Raw genomic sequence first — 16,105 nt, 5'->3', positions numbered from 1 at the left:
CAAACCTAATTGTCCAACTATGTGGTTTTACTATGTTAGTTTTAGTGCTTTTAGGACCACAAACTTCAGCAAAGGCACGCTGCAGTTCTGTTTGCCTGTGACTCAGTTTTTACCTGTCTATGTCTTCAAAGTTTCCCCTATATTCAGATTAGATACATTAGTTGCCTACTATGAGGCAGTTCTCTGGATGAGAAACACTTTTAAATTTGTACTTTTTCTACTAGACTTGCACATTCATAATTTCATCTTACTTTATTACTTGATGGCATGGAAGTTTTAACTTAACAGCACATCTGTAGCAATTTACTTCCTTACCAAAGTTCAGTTTGATGATGACTGGGTGCCTATAGATCCACTGAACAAAAATGAAAGGATATTTACAAATACTATAATTAGTGCAAAAAGGAAAAATATCTTTGACTCCTTGTGCTAGGAAGAAGATATTTTAAAGTAGACCATTCTAAAATACTGAAAGAAGGACCATATACAAACTGGGAGCACTTTAAATATGTTTATTGAGCAGCTATTACAATCTGCCTCCAAAAAACTGGAGTCCCCTCTTGTTTCTGAACCGTGTCAAGTGATGAAAATGCCTGCTAAGAACATTGAAGCTAAACAGTGCACTCCTTTCTGAGAAACAGACATGTCTAACAGGGATTAATCTCTTTGAAAAGGCAAAATATAAATATATACACTCTAAATTCACAACAACAGTTTAAACTCACTACGTTAATTCAGGTGGGATAACAGTGGACAAATCCACATCATGTAAACTGCAGTCATAAAATATCTCTGCTGTCGTCTTCTCAAACCCTGTCCAGTTTCGGTTTACATTCTGTGATCTGCCTATCGCAGAGTTGAAATACAGAAGCGCTGAAGTGTTGAATCTCAGGGGCTGTGCACAGGACCAGGAAGTAGGGCAATACTCTGTTCTCTACACGTTGCTCAAGGCATCCACACCAGGAAGAACCTTACCTGTTAGCAGTTAAAAAATACCAATAAAGTTAAGAACCCCTCTGCCCTCAAACAACTAAGCTTTACACTTGCAACTGCAACATTTAAACATACCACCCCCCACCCCCCCCCAAAAAAAAATCAGAAATTATAGGTTAAAAATGGAAGAGCTTGGGTCTACATACACCCCTGTCCACAACTGTGGCTCTTAAGGCATATGGGTTACATTTAAACTGTTCCACACAGTAAATAACTTTTAGGGCTGTAGTGAGTATCCAGAGCGCAGCTGCACTCGTATGTCAGCAGACAGATTCTTAACGTACTGCAGTCATCAATTCTCAATTAACAATAATGGTAAATTTCTATCCAAGTCTCTGCTAGGGTCAGATCCAAACACCCAAGATCTTTTTCCATTAAGTTTGATGGCAAACAGATTTTTGATTTGATCTAGGGAGTTACAGCATACTTTCTTCAATCCCTTGTGGCATGTAAATAGAATTTTGGAGTGTGTGGTGGAAATTTTAAGAATGAATTAAGAAAAAGAAACAAAGCCTCCTACAAGCCTCAAGTCTTTTACTGGGACTAAAACACCCAGGTCTAGATAGTAACATGCCTCATTCCAACTGATGGAAGCAAGCAATATGCTCATCTTTTGAGTATGAGGGCCCAGATTATTAAAGTGCAATGTTTTCTAAAGCATTTTTAGCTTTTTGTCCTACTTTAATAATGAAGAGAGACCATTCTGGTTGTGCTTTTTTTTTTTTTTTTTTTTTTTTTCAAAAACCTACCTTCTAATGCTCAAGCTGTGTGGCAGTACTGAATTTTAGCACTGTTCACAACTCAATAGTTTGCTGGGTTTTGGGGTTGGGTTTTTTTGCCCTTTTTTTTTTTTAAAATCTTCAGAAGCTTTTCTAATTAGCTAGACTTCCGTTACATTTAAAAGATCACACACACAAACCCACGTTTTGGGCCAAAACTTAGACAAGTTTGTCCTTTTGAATAAATCGGTTGCACAGTGTTTCCTTCTAGCCATCTGCATTCTTTCCCTTTACCATCACTCCCTAGGCAACAGAAACAAAAGCTCTGTCTCGCATATAACTGCTGGAAACTAACAGCTGCAATGCAGTTTATTGCAGTTTCTCTTCTACAGAGAAGTTGACAACATTAGATAATTTACACATATTGGGAAACAGCTAATTACCAGAGGAAATGAAAACTCATTTAGAGTACAATGTAACTCATTAGAAGAATCCTGCAAATTCTCACCATTTTGAATTCCAAGTACCCTCGTACAGGTTCATAAGTGCTCACTAGAGGGCTCCCCAAAACCAGGGAATTTCAAACAATGCGCTGAAAAAGGAGACTTCTGGCAAAAATTCGAGACTATTCTGATGAGATTTCCCTAACAGAAACTGGGCACTTTAAACAGTCTCGTTAGCATGTCTCAGGGGATCATCTACAAAAGAGAGCCCGCTCTCAAGGCCGTTTTATTTTCTATTCCAGCATTTTTGCTTTCTGGGAGTGGCAGACTGTGCTGTCTGCAAGACTATTCCATTTTCTTTTCTCTCTTCCTCTAGGAGGACTACAAAAGAGCCATGAGCAGCTCATTGCTCAAAAGCTACGTGCAACTCCACACGGTGGAACAGAAAAGACTTTAATTCTATTGTTGTGCTTTCTTGAAGATCAACACATGGTAGAGCACCCAGAACTACCCGATTTGCTCAAACAAGTTAAGATAAAAGAACAGTTACCCTCTAGCAGTTCCAGGCTGGCGCCACCTCCGGTGCTGACATGGCTAACTTTATCCTCAGTGTTCCACTTTGCACAGCAAGTGGCTGTATCTCCACCACCTGTAGTACAAACAAAACCAATGAGACACTCAAGAAATTCAGATTTTGTTCAGCTTGAGGTTCATAGCCTTGCTACGGGCTGGTCCTGCTCCCAAATACTCAGCATTAGTACATAACAGCAGTTTTTAAAGCCCTATCTCCAAGCTGAAGGACAGATGAAAACATGAGGAAAGAAAAACAATGTGACAAGTATTTTTAACATGGTACTGGCAAGCAGAAGCTTCTTTGTTGCATTTAGAAAGACAAGAACAAACATGTACAACTACTTACCAATAATGGTGATGGTGCCCTTTCCAGTTACTTCCACCACTTTGTCCATCAGGGCTTTGGTTCCTTTGGCAAACTTGTCCCACTCAAAAACACCAACTGGACCATTCCACACAATTTGCTTGGCCCTTCCCACAACTTCAACAAACTTCTTTACACTTTCAGGGCCGCAGTCCAAGCCCTAAGACAAGTAAGAGAAGCCACAGATAAACTCACTGCCAAGCCTCATCTCAAATCACCAATGCCTAGCTGGGATCCTCAGAATCTTCCCCCTTACCCCCAGATATGAAGCAAGAGTTTCTCTGTATGCACTGAATACTGAGGAACAGAGAGATTTGCCAGCGGCTGCTGCAGTAGGGTGGAGTCTGGTGTGGTATTTATCTTCCTAGTACGAATTAAGTAATTTTTAAATGTCAGATGCTTCAAGCCTTGGTTAGAAACTTTTGCCACCTCTAACTTAAATTCCAGTCAAATAAAAGGGATTTCTACTGCATTCAGATCTGAAGGTTTTAGAAGAATTTTGCTGTTAACAATTACTTTTTCTATTCCTTTAAGAGGTGTCCTTCCCACCCCACTTCTGCCTCTTACTTTTTAGTCCCTTGCTTATTAAAACCTACCATCCAGCCAGCAGGAATGCCTGATGCCACTGTGGCTTCCCCAGTCTGTGCATGCTCATCAAATTTGTCTGCAGTGATGAAGTCAACAGGCAGAGCAATCTTCACACCGTTCTTCTCTGCTTTGGCCATCAGGTCCTTAACAATTTTTGATCCCTCTTCATCAAACAGAGAGTTGCCGATCTAGAGAAATTATTTGGGAAAAGGAAGAAAGAGGCATTTGTTTAGCTACTGGTCATTACAGAAGAGAACGGCAACAGTCAACCAAACTGCTCAGACAGCAATTCTGGAAAGACTACTTTCTTAAAGCACCTAGCTAGACATAGGTAGTAATCTGGTTTTTCCAAAGTGATTGTCAAATAACTTCTCAGTGCTCCCTACTCTTGCAGAGAGTGGAGACAGCCATTCTCAATACCAGAATATATAAGGGATATTTTGACCATATTCTTTACTAGGAGCAGACACAGAACTGCTCTTTTCATACCTCCATGTTGTTGATCACTTTGAGGAAGGTGAATGCCATTCCACCACCAATGATCATCTCATTGACCTTATCCAACATGTTATTGATCAGCTGGATCTTATCCTGAACTTTGGCTCTGGAGAGAAAGAAGGAAAAAGAATGAATAACGTAACCACTGCCCAAACTCCTCAGACAGAACTTACTCTGTAGTAATCTTTAGTTAAGACAGCATGAAGCCTCACAAGGACTTCTTGGATCAAAGCTGAATTAATTAACTGCTATTCAGTAATGGCAGTATCATGACTGTGGCATGTCAAGGCCACTCTGAGAGAATGATCCTGTTGGATCCTTTGTTAAGGAGTTGTTGGGAGCGGACAGAAAGGAAATATGGCAAATTAGCAGGCCAGCATTAAACATCAACTTACAAGAGCATTATTCAGCCCTCCATTTTTTTCCTATTTAAATATAAACTTCGTTTGGCACTTTAGAGCCTGATTTCCCCTGACTGTCCAGCAAGGCAGAGCAGAGATCAGAGCACTGCCATTCACAACCACTGTCCAACCCCAGATCCTCTGTACCAGCTACCACAGGCCCAGCTCCTGTAAACCGTCCAGGTCTGGCACCCCACCACACTCACAGTACAGCTTCAAACTATTAGAGTGACCTGTGATACAGAACTCCCCTGCCCAAAAGCAGATGACTGCTTTCAGTACAAGATACAAACGATAATGGGACAACAATACCAAAAGTATATGGGAATGGCAGAGGAGACAGAAAATAGACACAAGTCTCTTGTCTTCCCTCTTCAATGCCGTGTATGGAATTTTTGCTGTTATCTAAAAGAAAGCTCCATAAGGCACCTTAGGAAACAACCCTGAGCTAAACCTAGGCTGGTACTCAGGAGACTTGCATTATAGTCTTAGTTTGACCATGCCCTGCTTGGTGGCATTAGACAAGATCATTTCCTCTTCTTGCTTTAGTTTCCCCATCTCTAAAACAGGGATAATGATACAAATTTCATTAATAAAACGCTTTCAGACCTAACCATAAGAAATAGGTATTGCCTCTACAAATCCAACCTTGGTGACCACGAAGAGCTCTAGTGCGAACCAGCCACCAACCCCAGTTTAAACTGTGAAGTTACTAATGCTGCTACACTGTGGGAACTGAACTGGTAAAGAAGCATTGATAGGATGGGACAGAGCCACAGCAAAACCCTGTGGGGCTCATCTTGCCACGTGCAGTGTCAGGCAAAAAGAGATGTGAAGGTGAATTAGATTTTTGTTTCTTTCCCTTGCTCATGGCACTGAATTACTTTCAGGCACGTGGTCTTTCTTTGCCAACACATTTCATTACCTCTTTACTTGGTAGCACAGTTGTTCTCAGTTCATCTTCTAGGCCCAATTTTGTTATATATAAGCAGTAGCAAACCTGCAGCTGAACCACACGCAGCTTTCAAGCGTGACTTCCCTCTGGTACAATTGAGCAAGAGCTGCTCAGTCTGCCGTCCCACCTCGGAACCAGCTGCACCGCCAGCAGAACAGTGGTGCTTTCAAACAGATAAAAGTATTTTCTGGCTCTGAACTGCTCTCAGAGCTCCTTCTGTGACTCACTAAAATGCAGTCAACATTCATCAGTCCTTGGCCACAAAATGAGTTCAGTATCAAGCTCCTAGACTGGGACATGCTGGTCCCCCTTGTTATGCACCTCCCCCAAAAAAAGATTATTTTGTTCCCACTGGATTTACAACACTTCCAGACTTTACTAATAGGCCCGGTATTTTAACATTTTGGCCATCCTAGCTGCTGCTCTAACTTGAACATCTGATAAGGTAACAAGCTTTCCCTTGGTAATATACCTGCAACTTCCATCAAAGGCAATGAGGAGTGCAGAGCACTTATTGATGGGTCACCTGCAGCTGTAAACCTTGGAAGGGTACTAATAAAAAGAAAAAAAAGCATTGTCCAGCATAACCAAGGTCATAAAAGAAGTTTAAAACTTTATGTCAGGACTGACTACTACTTCTCAAAAAACACATTTATGGGTACGAAGAGCAGGAATAAGCCACATATTTTATCAAGGACACAGGAATGTTACAGTGTCCCAGCTTTGTGTTACTTAGCAAAGTATTTTAATTCACATGATGAACTGAAATACACCGTCACAGAACTACAGTGCTAAACTGGGTACACATGTGACAAAAAACAGCAATGGGAAATTATTTCTACACACAAGCAGTCCCTTGGTTTTGCACCTTCAAGTTGCTTTGCACACTAGCTGCTGTGGAAGAACGGAGGCCCATCCAGCTACAGTAGGTCACCATTGCATAATGACAGATCGTGTCAATTTACATAGTGCTGAGCCTGCAGGATGCTTGTACTCTGAACCGTGCAGGAAAGGTCACTGACAATGTTTCAGGGCCATCGTGTATCTAACAGCTCTTTTGGTTCATCTGTACAACAAACTTCTGCGGACTATCTTGATTTGGAGAATGTAAGAGGTCTGGAGATAACGATGAGCAGACCCTAACAGTATCATCACAGGAACAGACAAGGTCAGTTAGTTCTGCTCTAACCCACATCTTACAGAGATCTTGGGACTTAGCTACAATTGTGAACTGTAGGTACAGTTAAAAGGAAAGCACTTCTTTGAACCAAGCCAAAATAACTTTTCATTTCTTACAGAGGAGTTAAAGGGAAATACGGAGTCAGTATGTTCTTGATTCTTACCCTCCAAGAATTGCTAAGAAGGGTCTCTCTGGACTCTCCAGGGCCTTAGCAAAATAATCCAGTTCTTTCTTCATCAGGAAGCCAGCAGCCTTCTGAGGCAGATTGACACCTACCATGGAGCTGCAGAATAAAAGTAAGAGAGAGGAAAGAAAAAATTTTGTATCAGTAGCGGTCCAAGCACCCCTGCCTCACGGCATTATAAAGCCAATCCTTTAGTCAGCTGCAGCCATGAGAACAGCTACTACCTGCATGAAAACAAACACAAGGTTTTTGTTTTCCTGGTTTGTTAAGATGGCTGTACACACTTACTTTCTGAGATTGTTTTTGCACAGACATATTGATATGCAAGATATTTATAGTGTTAACTAGTGATCCAAACTGCTAAGGGACAAATAAGCATAGCAAGAGCAGAGATATTGTCCTCCAGTAGCACCAGATTATGAAATCAAGCTCAAAGAGGACCACTAGAGTTTGCAAGTACATATATCTAACACTCTCCATGAGAATAATCAATTTGGAGCTATTAATCTTTTGGAAAAGAGGTCTGCTGTAATTGCAGGACAATTGATAGATGTCCTAAGCAAGTGATTTTTATATCTTCACAGCCTATAAAGTCAATTCAAGTCTTAAGAGTCTCAGCTGTCTCCTGTTCCCAGCAGCAAGCTTGGAAGAGCATACACTATTGATAACTACCTCCACTAAACCCATTATTTACAAACAAACACAGCAGAATGATAACGGGATAAACCCAAAAGGAAGTTAAAACTCTTTGGGGGCAAAGCTGTATGTATTTCCATGGCAGACTTAATTCTGCGGTTCTGCCTGTGGAAGGAAAATGGATACACACCTGTGAGCTCGGTGGGCAGTTCCAAAAGCATCATTGACATAGACATCTCCCAGTTTAGAAAGAGAGGCTCTGAAAGCCTCCACTTTTGCAGAATCAGCCTTGATCTAAAAAGAGAAAGAATGGCAAGTTTGTGCTATTGAGGTACACAGAGTTGATTCTGAAATTAAAGTCAAAATCAGCAATTTGACTTGTAAACCCAAAGCAAAGAAAGGTCAGCTGCAGAAAATCATCAGTCCATTCTGTGGTTCACTGTATTTCATATGCTCTTTCCCAGACCAGTAGGAGCAACAAAAAAGTTTAAATGGTTTATAAACACCACCATGAAACTCCCCAGGACTGCTATTACAGGCCTGAGGACTGTTCCCACTTCAAGTTTCTAGTCCATCAGCAGCAGGAATGAACTGCAGCACTACCAACCTTTCAGTTTCTCTTCCCAACAGATTACCAGTTTTGTGCAGTGAACATAGGTAACACAGAAAGGGTGTGTAGAGACAAGGCAATGCTGAGATGAGACTCATGCTCACTTCCTGAACAAAGAAAGCGTGGTCTCCAAGTGCCACAGGTAAAAGAATGAGCTCCTGAAGGATTGTTTAGTGACTACATCGAGGATTAACTTAGAAATAGCCTGCACACTACAGCAAGCCACAGTGAAAGCAGCCAACATCAGAAAGCTAGAGATAGGCTTAGCATGTAGTGGGCAAGAACAGATGCATTTCTGTTAAAAGAATTTTCCTCCATCCTCTAAGCATCCTACCAAATCTTGATGGGACGACTCACGTAGTTCAGTTTTCCTTCCCACCATGAAAAGACAGCAGAGCTCACTTTGACAGCAACTGACTGCTTGGGCCTAGTTTACAGCCACTTGCTCTTGAAGATCAGTCCAGACTGGCAGTCAAGTGATCACCTCTCCAAGTGCCTTTCTGCTTTACCAGCTCACCATCCCAAGTGAAGCCTCTGCTAGCACCCAGATGCAACACCATGGGGATGACGGTAGGAAGGTACTCTAATATATGGCAGATGGGTTCCACACGGCTTTGGGTGCCCTTTTATTCACACAGCCTGGGCAGAAGACAAGCCAAAGGGACTATACAGATTATAGAACAATGCTGTCAACTGCTCCTTCACTTGGTAAATTGCCTGGCTTTACACAAAGAGATTAAGTGCTCCTGTTAAAAACAGTAACATCTGTAAGGAGAACACAAGAGGCTCTGAATGAAGGAACAACTACCACCTGATCTGCTTTGGAAAACCACAATTTCTAAGCACCAGTTAGTAATATGCAGTTTTGTATTGCATCACTATTTCCATAGCACTGACTTTCACCTCTGTAAGGACAAGAAGCAGGTCTGTCAACAGCACCTCTCCTGTTGAGCTCAACTGCAGTGCATGCTTCTGTATGCATATGCCCAGCTAAATAATCTGAGAATTACAGAAATGCACAAAACCAAGGGATTGTTTCCCAAAGCCAGTTAAATTCTTGTCCTACTCTTCTCCCTGCCACCATATTGGCTTTCAGTGGCACACAGTTCTAGCAGTGAATGATTCCAGACTTGCTTGATTTCTCATTGCCATCTGCAAAGGCTTACTAGTTCTCTGAGCTATTTTTCTAAGCTACAGGAGTACTGTGTCAGCCCATAAAGGGCACCATATGACGTCAGCATTCCACTCCACACACTGAATCTGAAAGGAGCCAAGGCCTGCCTAAAGTCAATGGGGTCACCATCGCTAAGAAAAGCAGCTGTCTGGAGCAAGCATTCTTCCTGACCTTCAAGAAAATGTCAGAGGTGCACGGCAGCCTGGTTCTAGATGACTACTCTTAAGAGCAGACAGGCTTATAAAAGGGTTTGATAACCCCTATGCTGCAGAATGTTTAAACGTTATATTAAAACATTACCCAGATGACCAAAAAAGAAGGATCATTCTTATGGCCTCAATAAACTATCTTCAACAGACCCTGTTTTTTGTTTTAGACATCCCCAAATAAAGTCTAATAAGCAGCAACCAATTTCCTGCACAGCCCTATTTTGCTCCTTTTTCCTTCATTTACAGACTACACCACCTTCGGCAGCCATCTATCTATGACATCCTTCTGAGAGCAAATTCATAAACAGCATTTTAGACAGGCCGTTGGCTCCTTGTCAATCTGCAGCAAACAAGGTAGTAAGACCAGAGCAGGCATGCACAAAAGCCAGACTTGAAGTTTCACCTTGTTCCCTGAAGCATCCTTCCCTTTCCCCTCTTCTTCTACATGGAATCGGAGGTTCTCCAACAGGATGATGGAGCCAGCTGCAGGATTAGCACAGGCCTTCTCCACCTCAGGACCAACACAATCCTTCAGGAACAAGACCTCCCTGCAAACACGAGATATACACTTGTCATCCCACCAGTGACTCTTCCTTTCAGAAAGGAAAGCATCCAGGTCCACTGACAGAGAGGGCCTGATGCATGCTGGGCTGCTCTTGTACTTCACCTGCCCAGGAGTGCTTTAAGCTCCACAGCTACTGGGGCCAAGGAGAACTTTTCAGGCATGGGAACACCATCCGGGCGACCCAGGTGACTCATCAAAACCACTGACTTGGCTCCATGATCCAAGCAGTGCTTGATGGTAGGAACAGCTGCCTTGATTCTGTAATGGCAAAGAAGAAATTAAAAAGGATTCAAGTAGAGTTTACTTGAAGAGGCAAGCAGACTTGGTGACCACTTACACAAGAGCCCTCAGAGCTGTCCCTCAGAAATTACAAAAGAAATGGAGCACAAGAGCTGGGCAGAACAATTACTTAAGAAGTCCACCCTACCTCTGGTGTTCACAGAGTTCAGCCTACCTCTCATCAAAAGACAGCAGGGCATCACCACCAGTAAGTCTCCGAAAGGGACACTGGGCTTCTTAGCAACCTATCCTTGCTAGAACAAATGTCTAAGAGACTAACCACATCCCACAGAGCACAGCTTTCCCTGCGGAGCTAACCCAGCCTACTCCTCTCCTAGGGACTGTGACAATCCTAAAGCACAGTCCAGAAAGCATCAACAAAATTCTCTGTCCCAGCATGTTTTCATGTTTCACTGTTATCTTCCATTTCACGTAGGACACGGAAGTAAAATGCATTTTGTAATCTAAATTCTGCTGATTGTTTGTAGCTAAGAAATGCCAGGACACACTTGAACATTGCCGGGCTTCCCGGTTTAGTCTGTGATCCTGAACCAATAAAGAAATGATGGGAACATTGAGCAGTGAGTGTATGTTGGTGAACAAAACCGGCATCTACCTGCAAGTGACAGACAAGCAAGACAAGACATCTGATATCACTGTTTCTAAACTCCGTGTCTCTGTATGCTGCACTAGAACAATAATTCTAACATAAGCCAACAAGTTAACGGCAGGATAACCGACGCTACCAACAAATATAGCAAATTTTCACACACGGCCAAAGGGATGTGGTTGTGAAATGGTCATAACACTTCAACTGTATTTAAAGAATGAAGTTTAGGATCTGTATAACTAACAGACTTTTTCTACATGCTTTTCACAGCAGCTACTGTGAGAAGAAGCCTTGTAGTTAGTGTAGCTTGCTAATAGCTACAGGGGTTTTAATTAACAACTGTTGGACCTTCTCTGAGACACCTTTAATATTCTGGTACAAGCAATGACAGCTTAATCATGGTAGTGGTCCAGGTACTGCTAACAAAACCGGGCTAAAATCAGAGCAAAACCAGACTTTGGGCCTTCCATCTGGAATGGAAATTATGGCTCACCTTTGGTTGTTGGTTATTTTGTGATCCTTCATGGGAACATTGAAGTCGACTCTAAAAAAAAAACCAAACAGAAATGAAATTAAATACTCAACAAATTTCTTTTACAAAGAGTGAGGGAACCTGCCAGTAAAGGCGCAGGCTAGAAAAGTAATGTTACAATTAGAGTAAGATTTTTAGCTCTGCCTTGTACACAAGTTCCATTCTGAAATCAGTATATTATTAGCCATTTCTGCTTGTAATAACAAAACACAAACGGAGAACAAACATCTGCTAGAATGACTTAGTAAAGCTAAGCCACCACTATATCCTAATGCTCACGACCGCAGTAGCAATGATGCTGAAGCAGGAAATAAAATGGAGATTGAACAAGCTGCCCACAACCTTCTTATTTTAAACAACATGCTCTCAGATCACCGACTAGGAGCTTCCAAGGGAAATGAAATAAATAATGAGAAGTGACATTATGTTCTCTAATGAGGCCTTTAAAATATTTGGTTGGACTACTGTGGCAAGCAGGCAGGCTCAAGGAAGCTGTCCAGTTATCGCCTACAAATTCGAATTTCTGTTCTCTGAAGCTCAAGTCTCTCTGCAGCTGAGTGCTGTGGCTTATTACATCCCCCGTGGAAGACCTGATGTGGATCTAGAGGTAACTTCCCTACTGTGCCAGATGAAAGGATGGAAGGGAGAAGTTTCATCAGCCATTTCTCACCAGCATACCTTGTGCCCATGTGCTGACTAGCAGCAGCAGGAAGCTGTGTTGCGTAACAGGGAAGGCAGAAATTACTCACAGAGCTATGGAAGGGAAGGGAACATCTAACTGGCTGTAACAGCGTATCAGAATGAGGAAAGTGAAATACGGTGTTACAGTTTACCTTTCGTCATTCTGTATCTATATTGAAGAGCAACAAAATTCAGGAAGTTGCTTGAATTCTCTTGCAGCCTGCTCAGCACGAGAAACAGATGGAAAGAACAACAAAAGCTGCCAGCAAAACAGGAGTAGCTGAGCAGAAAGAAATTGAACTGGCAGCCCCACAGTACAGCGGACTAATTCTAAAAAGGGGAAAGAAAAGCACCATTACCGTGCTATTGTTCTAAAATGAGAGAATAAAAGAATAGTTTGCTTTACAGAGCCATCAGAGCTACAAAAGAAAGACCCAGCTCACCGGTTCTTCCCCACTACAGACAACTGAAATCTGAGGTCCCCTTGAACCCCTTCTCCTCCCCATTCCCAACTTCTCTCGAAGCTTTGGCATTAGGACTGGAAGATAAGCAGGTTACGAGTATGCCAAAATTATAATGAATATAAGAAGAAAAAAGAGGTATCCATTTTAGTAGTACTGAGAGCACGTGGTGACTCTTTTCGGAGAAATGAGGTGCAGGCAGGAAACAGAGATTGGCACGTCATCTGATGTTTCACTCCGTTTTAGTAGCGCTCTCAGAATTGCAAATATAGGTATGTGCATTAACTATCACACTAAGAGCTGGCTAACCCATCCTCTGCCGATGCAAGACTGTTCTCTGTAACACAACTCAGAAAAGGAAAAAACAGTCAGATAGCAAAAAAAAAAAAAATCAGTTGTTGCAGAGATAAAAAGATATTTTGTTGTATCAGATTTAGGAAGTGTATGCAAATTCTGAGCTAGCTTCTTCAGTACTCATTATGGGCAGCTAGCTTCTGGTAATCAAATTTCTAGGGAACTACTTCAAAATGAGATGACAGAGAGACAAGATAAAAAGAGCAAGTTGTCTGACACAGACTACAGGGAAGAGAAGTTACAATTTTGTTACACCTGCCTACTCACTGAGCAAGGCAGGAGACGTGTAGTAGTCACATTATGGTGACCTTGGACAAAGAATCCCACAATAAGAGTATTTTGAGCAGGACATATTACGATATACCTCAGTGCCCTTACCTCCCACTATTTGGCAGCAATTCCAACATCAGGCTTTCAGCAGGCCTTGATGTTTTATAAATAAGCTACGAATTTCTATTTTAGGGTTTTACACCAGGGCGCGCTGAATACCTGCGACTCAACTCTCGTTGCAAAAAGCAGAATTGTTATTTTAATTGGGTAGCTGGCCACAGCCACCTTTTCACTTTTCTATCGCGACGCTTTTTGGATTTGCAGGATGGAAAAAGGGAACCTGGGAATAATTTTTTTTTTTTTTTTTTTTTTTTTTTTTGTAGCGCTCCCGAACAAAACCACGGTAGACTGGCTAGTTCTCCCCTCAAACAGCCTGCGGATGATTCCACCGAGGCAGAGCTCCCGCGGTTGCAGCGCACACACATCCACCCCCACCCCGCGCCTTCCCGCCCTCCCCGCGGGGCCCGGCCGGCGCCGAGGGCCGCCCCCGGGACAAGGCCGGGCCGGGCCGGGCCGGGCCAGGCCGTTCCTCCCCTCACCGCACGGCGGGAAGGCGTGCGGCGGGGCCCCCAACTCCCTCACCTCATGACGACCCTCTTGCCCTTCACGTCCACCTTGTCGAGGGTGAGCTTGCTGGAGAGAGACATGTTCGCTCCCGGCCCGATCCCACCTGCGTCCCAGCTCCGATCCGCTCCGCTCCGCCGCCGCCCGCCTTCTGCCGCAGCGATCGCCAGAGCCGCCGGCACCCGCCCCGCCCCGCCCCCGCCCGTCAACCATTGGGCCGCGCTACCCGCCGCGCGTCGCTACTGGTCGAGCCGCCTGCCCGTCCAGTAGACTGCCCGCCCCCGCGGGAGGCCGGGCTGCGGCGGGAGGCCCCGGTCACGTCCCGCACGCAGCCGGCCGCGGTTCTGTGGCGCTTGGGCGGGGACGGGTCCGTCGCCGCGCCGCCTTCCTCAGGCGGTCGGAGATCCAGCCGCCAATTTAAAAACGTGTTGGGCCGGAGAATTAAAAATAGACCTGCCTTTTTTTTTTCAGGAAAAAAAAAGTTCGTGGCGGGTAACAAACCTGCCCGCTCTCACAGCGGCGTTACTTCTCCCGGCTTCTGGAAACAACCGGCCGTTCCGTTTCCTCAAGCGCTCGATCGGACGTCGCTGAAATGAATCCTCGTGCCTTTCCAACCTCGAAGCACCCAAATTAGTTAGGAGTTCTGGCTCTTCTCTGGGGGTGAGCCGAGCACGCGTCGGTCGGTGGGAATCCTTCGAGTGAAGGACGGACACCGGCACGGCCGGCGCGTGGGTCTGCTGTAGGCCTGGCCGCCCAACGAAGAGGACAAGACAAAACCCAGGATATTTTTAAATGACCTAGGTAGGTGAGTACTTTTCAAGACAACTGGGAAAAAACAGCCGTTTAAAGGGAGACACTCTCCAGAGGTGTACGGTTTGCATGGGCTGTCAGAAAATTGCCTAGCCCGACGTATGTACGCGTATGTGTGCGGCCTGTAATGTAATGGGGCGTATGAGAAAGGAGCTCGTGGTCTTTTGACTTTCACCCATAGGACATCTAGGCCTTTCTGTCTGCTGGCAGGTTGATTTTTTTGCCACGCTCGCTAAATACGCAGACACTGCTGAGAGAATCGTGATGGCAAGCTGAGTGCCTGACAAAATCGGTTCTTTGCTGACAGAAAGGCTAAACTCAGAGGAACAGCCTACAACAGGCAAGGAAAGTGCAGACGAAACAAGAAAACAAGTGTGCACTGATGAGAAACGGAATACAAAGATACGCAGAGAATCGAAGTAATGCGCTGCTCACGCATCGATGAAAACATCCAGCCTGCGTGGGCGCTGGGGCAGAAGAGCGGGAGCTTCCTGCTGCAAGACTTGTCAGAAGGCTTGGACAAGCCTGGGTGGGCCTCCAAGATGGGTTAGAGACATCAGTTTACCCAAGTTACATGGCAAACCCAACAGCAATAACACGAAATAACACGAGTGGGAACAAACTAGTAGGTGATGTGAAATCCCTTGTTAGGTGGTCATCTATTAGGATGGAGAAGACCAGACCTCAGTTTATCAGTGTGTGTCACTGTAGCTTATCATCTCAGTACCTATAAATCATACAATCAGGGTTCAAATTAAATTAGGTCTGGTAATGGTCTCAATATTGACTGCAGAGTAAATCTGGAGTGTATCCAAGGGTGCCTCCTGCAAATTAGTAAACCAGCCCTGAACTTGCAATAGCCAGCAGGGTCCGTGTAAACCAGAGGACCCGGACAGCACTCGCAGTATCACCAGTGGGCAGGGACATTGGGAAGCATTGATGCTAATACAACATTCACGAAGGCCCAAGAGTCAAATCCTAAATTGGTCCTGAATCCAGCCTTCCCAGCATTTTTGGATCCTCTTCCAGGGTTTGTTCAGCAAAAGAGCTGTCTCTGGAGTGGGGATCGCCCACACACAAGCAGGACTGCTAAGAGCCCGCTTTTACCTGCAGAGCCTGAAGCACAGCCGACAGCAGGTAAACAAATGCTCGCATTAAAGGGACTCTGGGTAAGAAGATAAGGAACAGGTACTCCAGATCCACAGGATCTGCAACAATTTAACTGTTCTGAAATTACTCTATTTCCTTCTCCCTGTTCTACTTTGTGCTGTGCTGCTTTCTTCAAAGGCAACGGTTAAATTCCTTGATGCTGACTCAGAAAGGAAGGCTCCTTTCAGCTGCAGTCCACAGCAGCATCCTTGCAGCACCTTTTACTTTCCCCAGTAGATTCAT

General features: G+C 44.0%; 1 protein-coding gene across 1 annotated transcript; it reads right to left on the bottom strand.

The window, feature by feature from the left end:
- Positions 1–497: 497 nt before the first annotated feature.
- Positions 498–14,069, bottom strand: PGK1 (phosphoglycerate kinase 1). Its single transcript, XM_049827787.1, has 11 exons — positions 13,922–14,069; positions 11,475–11,525; positions 10,195–10,350; positions 9,931–10,075; positions 7,725–7,828; positions 6,878–6,997; positions 4,170–4,284; positions 3,689–3,868; positions 3,075–3,252; positions 2,706–2,804; positions 498–975 (listed from the first exon to the last, which is right to left on the bottom strand). The coding sequence occupies exons 1-11, from the start codon at positions 13,984–13,986 to the stop codon at positions 935–937; spliced, it is 1,254 nt and encodes a 417-aa protein (XP_049683744.1). The 5' UTR covers positions 13,987–14,069; the 3' UTR covers positions 498–934.
- Positions 14,070–16,105: the final 2,036 nt, after the last annotated feature.

The sequence above is a fragment of the Accipiter gentilis genome, chromosome 24 (assembly GCF_929443795.1).
Source record: "Accipiter gentilis chromosome 24, bAccGen1.1, whole genome shotgun sequence".
NCBI lineage: Eukaryota > Metazoa > Chordata > Aves > Accipitriformes > Accipitridae > Astur > Astur gentilis.
Note: the sequence above shows the minus strand (reverse complement) of the source record. Positions and strands in the feature narration are given on the sequence as shown.